At 43.8% G+C, this 10,145-nt stretch overlaps 1 protein-coding gene across 1 annotated transcript in view; it reads right to left on the minus strand.

Annotated features, from left to right (window-relative positions):
• The window catches only part of LOC137911063 (voltage-gated potassium channel KCNC2-like), a 54,209-nt gene extending 44,540 nt beyond the window's left edge, over nucleotides 1-9,669 (minus strand). Inside the window, exon 1 of the mRNA XM_068755485.1 lies at nucleotides 9,661-9,669. Within this exon, the coding sequence (XP_068611586.1) occupies nucleotides 9,661-9,669 (9 nt within the window). The remainder of the gene's footprint in view (nucleotides 1-9,660) is intronic.
• Between the last annotated feature and the right edge of the window lie 476 nt (nucleotides 9,670-10,145).

The raw sequence follows: 10,145 nt of genomic DNA on the forward strand, positions 1-10,145 counted from the left end.
GGCAGAGATTGCTCCCTTGCTGTGCACCAGCAGACTGCGTTCACACTGTGATTTCTTCGCGAAACGAAACGAACGAAAGACAACGTCGCTGGGGGTCCGTAAAGTCTCCGGCTCAGTTCAGAACAACGGAATGAAAAACTATCGCGCTGCTGAACAGCCCACTATCCGCTCCGCGCTTGCCTGTGTTAAAGCGCTGTGAGAGAAGTCGTGTCAGTTACCAGTGATAAAAGATAGTAAAGTATTATAACGCATATTTAGTCAATGAAATCTACACACAGCGGTACATATTTTGCCACTTTCTTTTTTTTTTTTGGCAACTGAGCTTCCCCTGCAGAGCAGCTTGTAGTTCTCGCTGTACTTCCTCTACCGGAGACGCACCGCGTAGCGTCACTAAGTACTTTTAGTCCTGCGTTTGCTCCGCCGAAAGGAACCGAGACCCTCCTTTTCAGGCGGACTTTTTTGATCCTCTCCAGAGTCCGGATGCGCGTTCACACTAGCCCAAACGGAGCGGATTATCCGAGGAAAGGAACTCTGGTCAGTTTAAAAGGGAGCAAACAGCGGCAGTGTGAAAGCACCAAAGTCATTCTGATCAACCGAGACATTAAACCGCTCTAAAACCAATTTACATGAAATGTTTTCATCAACTTCAACTGTTTAAATCAAGGTAGTTGTATATCTGAAAATTACATGCGCTATAATTTGCCTAAAAAATATGTATTTGCTAATATGTTTTAACCGAAATGCTCGGCCTTGATTCGTGCGTTTGAAGCGTCATTTATTTATTTTAATTGATAAATAATGCACGATGTTGAGCGCTTTTGAGTTTCTCGAAGAAAAGCGCTATATAAGACCGATGCATTATTATTATGATTATTATTAAATTAAGTTAAGGTAAAACTCGAGACATTCACTTTTTAAACATTTTAAAACATAAAAATATAATTATACAAAATCGAAACTAACAGACATTTTGTTATTTTCTTTAACTACAGCCCGCCAACAAAGTTTGGAGATCATTAAAAAAAAAAAAAATCCGCGACCGTGCGTCATGAGGAATGCAGCGACAGAGAGGGGGCGGAGCCCTCCGGTCTTCCGTGGGTGACTGGCGCTAACTCGTCTATTATTGGTGGACATTTGAACAACATAATCAAATTACACAACCGCCTCCAAAGATTCCACCAATCAAAGCGCTCCTTGTACAGACGTCCATCGTCGGATCCTATAACTGGTCGCCCTGGAGTCGCGCCTGGAGAGAAGTCGCGCAGGTCGTGGGCGGAGCGGATCTAAACGGAAGTAACTCGGGACATGTAATCGGATTATTCGTTTTCGTGGATTTATTGTTCATCGCATGGATTATTTTATTTTTTCCTCTGGTGGAGCGACAAATTTCCTGTCGGGAAAACTACTTTTCGTGCATTTTTGATGGACGTTAGAAGCGCTGACAAAACGGAACTACGTAAGTAACGTTCGTCGTTATTGGACGGTCGGTCTTGTTTTAGACGGAGTTTTTACTACGGAACGCCTGAGATGTTTCTACTGCGTTTCTGTCTCTGCGTGGCCGAGTTCGGGGCTGCGGTCTCTGTTAAACCAGCAGGGCTTTAATGATCCGGTTGGACAAGGGTTCGGATCCCCCTAATTTTCCGTTATCGCCAAAACAACGTATTTTTGAGCTCTGTGTGACCTCTGAGACAGTGGTCTGGTTCCGTATTGAGACAGGAAGTGACGTGATTAATGGTTTGGTTCGCAGCATTTGGGCTGATTTTAATGTGAACCGGGTGCGGGATTAGTCGGATTAAGTGAGTGCAGCTGGAGAAATGGTTGTATTTGAATCAACGTTGCCCTGTTAACAGAAAATAAGAACACAAATACATGTCACTGTTGTGTTTTTATTTGTTAGTGTATTGGGTCATCTTTGCTTTATTTTGTTTCTCTTTACAAATAATTGTCGAGCTCTCCGGTTAACCGAAAAGCTGACTCTGTCTCGGTTGTCTGAAAAAGCCTAAAGTCGCAACCGGGCATACGATCAAATAACAAGAATAACGTTATTCTTGTTATCCAAGAAAATGGATAGATGAGAAATGTCCTTAATTTAGCCTACTTTCCCCCTGCTGTCGTGAAAGCGAGCGTCTGTTTAGCTTGGCTGGACATGTAGTAGATGAGAAGAGATGTCTCCTGTCTGGTGGAAAAAGCAGAAATGCTTTTATCAGAAAAATAAAAAAGAAACCTGCCACCAGTGACGTGTGGCGAGGTTTGTGGCTGGTGAGGCACTGGCTTTGTTTACGTGGACAAAGTTTATTTAATCCGATCAGAGTTCGGAGTAAAATTGTGATCGGATGCACGGTGTTCATGGGCCCTAAAAATATTGATCCGATTAGGACTTGCGCGTTCCTGCAGTACACTTTCGATCGGACAAAAATATTTTAACACGTGCACAATTTAGACTAAATATACGGGAAATAGTAGAAGAAGAAGCCGTAGCGACTTCCGTCTTAAACTAAACATCGTTTTGAAGCGTCGGCGTTATTTCGCGCATTTTCCCAGTTTGCGCTGTTAGCTTCCTCCTTTTAATATCTCCGGCAATGTGTTTGTCTCAGGTAGTGACCGGTTCTGTCTTGCGCTCGACATGTCTTTCGCTCGCTCTGCTTCAACTAGCTTCCGGGAATAGCAGAAGTGCGTATATAACCCCCCCCCCCCCCCCCCCAATCAGATTTGGGTGTGTACGCGAAGCATTTTTATCCCGATCAGGCTTTTAATCCGATTAAATGTGTCTATGTAAACTCACCCAGTGACTCTACAAAGGTTTATGTTTCTCATGTCTCATAAGTTTTCTTTACACACATACTTGATGTTCATGTTTAGCCAAGCAAGAATGTTAAATTCGTAGCTGAGGGAGCCTATTCGCTCTGAAATCTGTTCTTAATTTGCCGTTGCAATGCCATGATTCATGCACATTTAAATAAATTGAAGTGTGTGTGTATATACACTGCATATGCTTTAATTGTTGTGGACTGTATTATACAAATATATAATGTCCTGTACAGCAGTGTGTACATATATGGTCTTACCTTTACAAGTAAATGAAGTCCATACGCCGATCCTTCTGGACAAAAATCCATTTGATTTCTTGTTTTGACTCAAAGTCCAGTTTTAAGATTTTTTTTTTTAGCTTTGATATAGCATCTGCATCCTCCATTGTTGTGGACATTGTAAATGTCGACGCATCCTGGATCTTGTGGCAGGAGAGCTCCTCCCGTCCCTAGTGACTCGCGTATTTTGTGGATAGAACAAATAAACACCGGCTCACGCTCGCCTCTGTTTTGAGTCGGAGGCACAGTCTGCAGCACCTTGTGATGTTTCCCTGCAGTTTTATGTCAAACCAAGTCAATGAAGCAGCAGTAAAGGCCAGCTACCCAATTGTTAGCGAACTTGCATTATCATCAAAGTCGTATTCCGACGGTGAGTTTTGTTAAAAGATGCACGAAGGTGGCTGAACTCGTCTGTCCCGAGAAGCGACAAGCTTTTGCCAATATTAGCCTGACGAGGAATACCGTAGCGGAGAGGATTTCGGAACTATCGGCAGAAGAAAAAAAGGAAAACCGGTGTTGCAATTACAATCTGCATGATCTTGTATTTTTGGTTGATACTGAGCACTTGAACAATCTGAACAAAATGTTGCAAAGTCGCAAAAAAGGTGTCACACATGCATTCTGACAACATGCATTCAAGTTGAAGCTGACTTTCTCTGAGACGCAACTGGCAAGTGGCGACCCTGCTCATTTCCCATGTCTGAGACGTGCGTGTGACCAGACCTGATGCAGACGTGAAACGGTACAAAGACAAGTGTGCAGGATTGCTGTAGTAGTTTGAGACCTTTTCAGGTATTTGGTGAACTTGAGACAGAATTTTCAGTTTTTCGCTCACCTTTCACAGTTAAAGCTTCTGATGTGCCGACATCCAGCTAGAAATGATTGATTTGCAATGTGACGCAGATTTGAAGGGCACAGCGTCTTTTTTCATACAAAAGGCGCACCGGGTTTTAAGGCGCATTAAGCGAAACGAAAGTCAAACTTTATTGAACTTATTCTCAAGATGAAACTCGCCCGGCGTCGCCTCCCTGTCTTGGTGAATGTGTGTTTGCCTTCTGTCATCCAACACTCCCACGCAGCTCGCAGTTTAACGTTGAACAGTTGGAGTTCTTTGGTTAATCCACCCGGCATGATGATGATAAACTAGTTGGCTAGTTAGTTTGCTTCACTTGGATTTAGACCGTATCGGTGAGATCGCAGGAGAATCCTTTGGACGTTACATGATCCCCTTTGGAGTGTCGGGTATCTCCGGCGGTGGTAGTGTAAGCGAGGTTGGTTATTTCTTCCTCTGGGGAGAGTCAATTACCAGAACAGTCCTTTGCAGCAAAGCAGGCCTTTTTCCATTAAAGGCCTAAGCAGTGGGTCTCAGTCCTCTGGTGATCTCCAACACAAGATGGCCAGTAGAGGACAGACTGCCAATTTCAGACCAAGTCCTTCACTCAGGCAAAGACGAAAGTAGAAGTCCGTCTTTGTCCTCGCTGCTGTGTCCGGAATGGCACACTACTCGTGTCCATTGTAAGCAGGCGCTCGCAGGATCAGGATCTATCTCTGTCTCCTATGTGGGCCCCAGGATTGTGGGGGACTTCCTAGCACGATGACTGGTTCTTACTGGAACTTTCTCGAAGGCTCCAATAGCTTCAACATGTCTCTATTTGCCTCACTGACTCATCATACACTCGCTCTTTCTCGGAAGGATCTAATAGCGTTTCCAAAAGGCTCGGAACACTCCACCGCATTCCATTAGATTCCTGTAGGGACTGTAGGGTTTCACCAAACACGGAAATTCCCTACATGATTACCACCACTTTACGGAATAGGAATGTATGATTCTGGGTTTACGGTGTCACGATCAGATGTCACTGAAAAGGGAAAGTATTGATGTGATAAAAATGGTTGTGATTAACAAAACTCATGGAATGTGTTGAGGTCGTACTGAAAGACTCATGGCTTTGGGTGCGATGGGTTAATCATTCTGGTGGAGTGTGTGTTTGTACTGACCATAAGCCTGAGTCGATCGGAAGGAATGTGTTTTTGTACTAAACCAAAGGCCTGAATCATTATGATGGAATGTGTTTTTGTGTTTTGCACTAACCCAAAACCAAAGTCATTATGATGGAGTGTGTTTTTGTACTAACTATAACCCTGAGTCATCCAGAAGGAATGTGTTTTTGTACTGAACCAAAGGCCTGAATCATTATGATGGAATGTGTTTTTGTGTTTTGCACTAACCCAAAACCAAAGTCATGTGTTGGCAGTTTTCTGTTACTTTAAATAAATGTATAATAAAGACACATGATTATGTAAGATTGGTCTTTAATTCTTTTACCAAGGCCTTGGGGCTTCAGTCATACAAGCAGAACACCGGTTGTCCGACTGAAGCCAAGGGCAGTGAGCACATCTCGCTTATATAGGCACACATTCTTTGGTTCTTGGAACAGTAGGCAGGTGTTTATACAAGGGAAACGCTAAGTAACAATGTGGGAGGAAGTCATAATTTCTAAGTGTCAAACACGGAGACTAAGTGTCAAACACGGAGACGCAGTCCAGAACTGTTTCTCACGAAAACTCTGCCGCACACGAAGGTCTTTCGGTGAAGCGTAAATGGGAACCTCTGCAGACAGTTATTGTCCTACTAACTGTCCCTGTAGATCAGTTACTTAACATTGTTCAATCTCCACTTAATGATTACTTGATTGCTTTTGCAATTATCAATTGTATAATTGTCATTATGCTTAGTAATTATTCTATTGCCAATACAGTCATTATGATGGAATGTGGTTTTGTACTAACTATAACCCTGAGTCATCCAGAAGGAATGTGTTTTTGTACTAAACCAAAGGCCTGAATCATTATGATGGAATGTGTTTTTGTGTTTTGCACTAACCCAAAACCAAAGTCATTATGATGGAATGTGTTTTTGTACTAACTATAACCCTGAGTCATCCAGAAGGAATGTGTTTTTGTACTGAACCGAAGGCCTGAATCATTATGATGGAATGTGTTTTTGTGTTTTGCACTAACCCAAAACCAAAGTCATTATGATGGAATGTGTTTTTGTACTAACTATAACCCTGAGTCATCCAGAAGGAATGTGTTTTTGTACTAAACCAAAGGCCTGAATCATTATGATGGAATGTGTTTTTGTGTTTTGCACTAACCCAAAACCAAAGTCATTATGATGGAATGTGTTTTTGTACTAACTATAACCCTGAGTCATCCAGAAGGAATGTGTTTTTGTACTAAACCAAAGGCCTGAATCATTATGATGGAATGTGTTTTTGTGTTTTGCACTAACCCAAAACCAAAGTCATTATGATGGAGTGTGTTTTTGTACTAACTATAACCCTGAGTCATCCAGAAGGAATGTGTTTTTGTACTAAACCAAAGGCCTGAATCATTATGATGGAATGTGTTTTTGTGTTTTGCACTAACCCAAAACCAAAGTCGTTATGATGGAATGTGTTTTTGTACTAACTATAACCCTGAGTCATCCTGACAGGGTTTTGAGATGATTTGCCTTAGAGCAGCCAGGGCAATGTCGCGTACAATGGAGCAGGCGGGGAGATAGACAAAGGAGTCCTTGTTGTTGACTTGTGGACAATTTGAGCCTTATGAGAGGTTTGGTAAAAACACCAGGCGCTTCAAAGCATGGAAATCCCCACTTGAATTTCCATCAGCCTACAAACCCAAAAAAGATCTCGCTCTCTCCCGACATCTGAGGTAGGATTGTGGGTTTTAACCCTATATTGAATTGGAGGGCTGCGCGTTCAGTTGTAGTAGGTAAAGAAGAAGACCAGGAGCTGCGGTTGTATCTTTTTAATTTCTTGAAAAACGGAAAAATCTAAAAAGTAGAAAAACCTATAGGCTCCCCTTTTCTCCTTTTTACATACTCCTGAGTGCCTTAATAACACCGGGGTTTTACGTAGAATAGAGCGTATACCAGATTAACATCTAGAAGGTTCTAAAGACTATGTTATGTCTAAAATCCCACCTGTTATACTAAAAAAAATAGATGCTGTCCTAGGAACCTGAATTATCCAGATTCCTAAATCAACCCGAGTACCAGGTTGCACCAAACCTAAAGAAGCAGTTCACGTAACTCAGTGGTCCCCAACTTTTTTCCTGCCACGGACCGGTTTCATGCCGGGCAATTTTTCTGTGGACCGGTGGGGGGGGGGGTAATTAAATAAAAAAAATAGGAATATAAACTTTATATTGTGCAATAACGATTAAATAAATATTTAATAGTTACACAATATCTACTTGGCATAAATTGTGGTCCCAATAATTACTTCTGTCCTTAATGTTCACGTTTTTTGTTTACCGTAATTGCTGAACTATTATGCGCACCTGTGAAAAAGCCGCACCCACTGAATTTTAAAAAAATATTTATTTTGTACAAAAATAAGCTGCACATATTCGTAAACTGCAGGTGTCTACCAGTACGTTGAAACAAATGATATTTAACGGAACACGGCTCGTAACGATATCCGCAGCAGGTCTCCAAGGTGAACAGCCTCTGGCATGTTGGAATAAGGGAAGTCGGCAAATCAGATCCATAACTTCGGGATAAGGATTGGCTCTAAGGGCTGGGTCGGTCGGGCTGGGGTGCGAAGCGGGGCTGGGCTCGAGCCGGGGCTGGGGGAGCAGTCGCCCCGTCGCCCTCCCCTCTCCGCCCGTCGGAGGCTGCGCGGCACGGCGCGCGCCTGGCGGGGTGTCCCCGTCCCCCTTGCCCCCGTGCCCCTCATCCTCCGTCCGCGGGAGCATGGTGCGGCAGGGGTGGGGACGCCCGGGAGGTCGAGGGGCGGCGCGTCCGACGCCGCGTAGCGGATGGCGGACAGGCGGCGGGGGACCGGGTACGGCGGTCCGGCGGCGGCGACTCTGGACGCGCGCCGGGCCCTTCTCGCGGATCTCCCCAGCTACGCGCAAGCGGGGCTTTCCCTCCGGGCGGGCGGGCGTTAATTTCGTAACGAAAATAAGTAGGCTTTAACAAAACACGGCGCGTAACGAAAGTTGGAAAATATACGTAAGTCTGCCGCGTCGTTGCATAAACCGCAAGGTTCAAAATATTGGAAAAAAGTAGCGGCTTGTACACCGGGAATTACGGTAATAAATTCCGCATTCTTGTTTTTTAATCCAGGGTTCTTGGTCTCTATGTGCTGAAGCGGTTTTGAATCCTTTATTACCTCGTTATCGAAGGCAGGCAGGTAGATCAACACGTGTTTAAGTCTGACTCCTGGTTTCTCTTCTTGGAGGTCGTCGCCTCCTCTTCTTCCTCCTCAGTTGGACTTTTCTCTTTAGCAAAGAAGCTCTCCAAAGACATTCGTTTTTTTTATTTATTAATTTTCGCTAGTTCACTGCAGTTTTTTATTTAGCAACGTATCAAGAGGCGAATGTTAGGTTGGAGAAAATCCAGGTTAGCAGGGCAGAGGTCAGAATAACTAGTAGTGAATAGAGTCGGGCTAATGCTTCACCGTATATCAGCGCAAATTGGATCCCCTCGGCACCATTGGATCGTTTTAACCCTATATTGAAGCGGAGGGCTGTGCACTTAGAAGTTTGAGCTGCGGTTGCTCCGAGAGTTCGTTAGCGACCTATAGGCTCTTCTCCTGGTGCCCTAAAACCAGGGTTTCTCAAACATCATAAACTATGTAACTTTGAATGGAAACACAGCCACAAATTTGGCTCAGGTTGAAGTGGCAGGTGATTTTATATTGGATGAGTTGAAGGTTTGTGTGTATTGTCATTTTAAATGCGTTTTCACAGATTTGGGTCATGGTCTAAGGTTAGTGACAAATCTATCTCCCATTTTGAGATGGGGCAGATATATCGTATCTGTGCTTGAGAGTAGTTTATAAATCTTAGAGGTTCTTTTTAGCTGTCAGGGAATGCTTTGCGACTTCAATAAATTCTGGTGGCTGGAACAAGCCTCGGAGTGTTGGAATTATTTTCTTAATTGTATTCTTTACCTGAAGATGGTGCAGGAAATTTCCGTTTCTTAGTTCATGTATATGGAACAAGTTCGTAGATGACTGAATTACTGATCCCTTTCTTTGGACTCTTCTCGCAGCGGCAGCAATGTTGTTTCTCTCTGTTGCGCGCTATGGAACGGAACGCGAATGAAGTGTGGCGGGGGGGAAACTCGCGTTTGCCAATTAACATCGATTTTTAGCTGATAAATAGATTTATTTCCCAGCCCTAATTGGCCGTTACTCATAAATAACTTCGGCAATTTGTGCTTGCCAAAATTATGCACAGAAAGTTCATAGACATACAGACAAAAACGGGGAATGGAAGCGCCGCATTCTGAATCTGAATATTTTTTGCATATGGGTAAAAACATTGCTCGGTATGTTGTTGTTTTTTAGACATGTTGGAAAGTAGGTTGCATCTTAGCCTCCCCTCTGGACAGGTGAGCCCTCACGGCAGTCCTAAAATCTCCTAACGCCAAAATGTGACCTGTTTCATCAATAAACGCGGTTATCCATGCATCTCCGCCGTCTCTAGGAGACGGCAATTTTTTTTTTATGTGTTCCGCATCTGACAGTGTGAATGGTGAATAAGTGTGCGTTACCTGCGCCATCTCTCGTCAGGCGCAGTGGCATCGCATATTTGGGGTTTTTCTTCGGGTGTCCTCTGAGATCATATTTTGTGACTTTATATTTTTGAAATCTCACATCGTCTCTTGCTTTAGGCCTGACATCCCTGTTCTCAGGCGGTCCGTCTTTCTCTTCCCTTCTCGGGCCAGCAGAAACCTCTGCCTCGTCGTTCCCTTCATCTGATCTTGAAGTCTCCACTTCACGTCTGAATTGAGTCATGTCTCTGTCCAGTGCCTCCCTAAATGCCCTCATTCTATGTTTAATTGAGTCCCTTAGTTCCGTCAAAAGTTGTGAACTGTCTTCTTGTTCAGTGTCGTCATATGTCTCCAGGTGTAGCATGGCTTGTTGGTTCGCTGGAATGGTGGTTTGGTTCTGTGTAACCTGAGCCTTATCTAGCATCTGCTTGGCCTCTGCATAAGGATTGTAAAGTGGGGGTTGTGGAGGTGCAGAATGTCTGCCT

This window comes from Brachionichthys hirsutus, chromosome 22 (assembly GCF_040956055.1).
Source record: "Brachionichthys hirsutus isolate HB-005 chromosome 22, CSIRO-AGI_Bhir_v1, whole genome shotgun sequence".
NCBI classification, from domain to species: domain Eukaryota; kingdom Metazoa; phylum Chordata; class Actinopteri; order Lophiiformes; family Brachionichthyidae; genus Brachionichthys; species Brachionichthys hirsutus.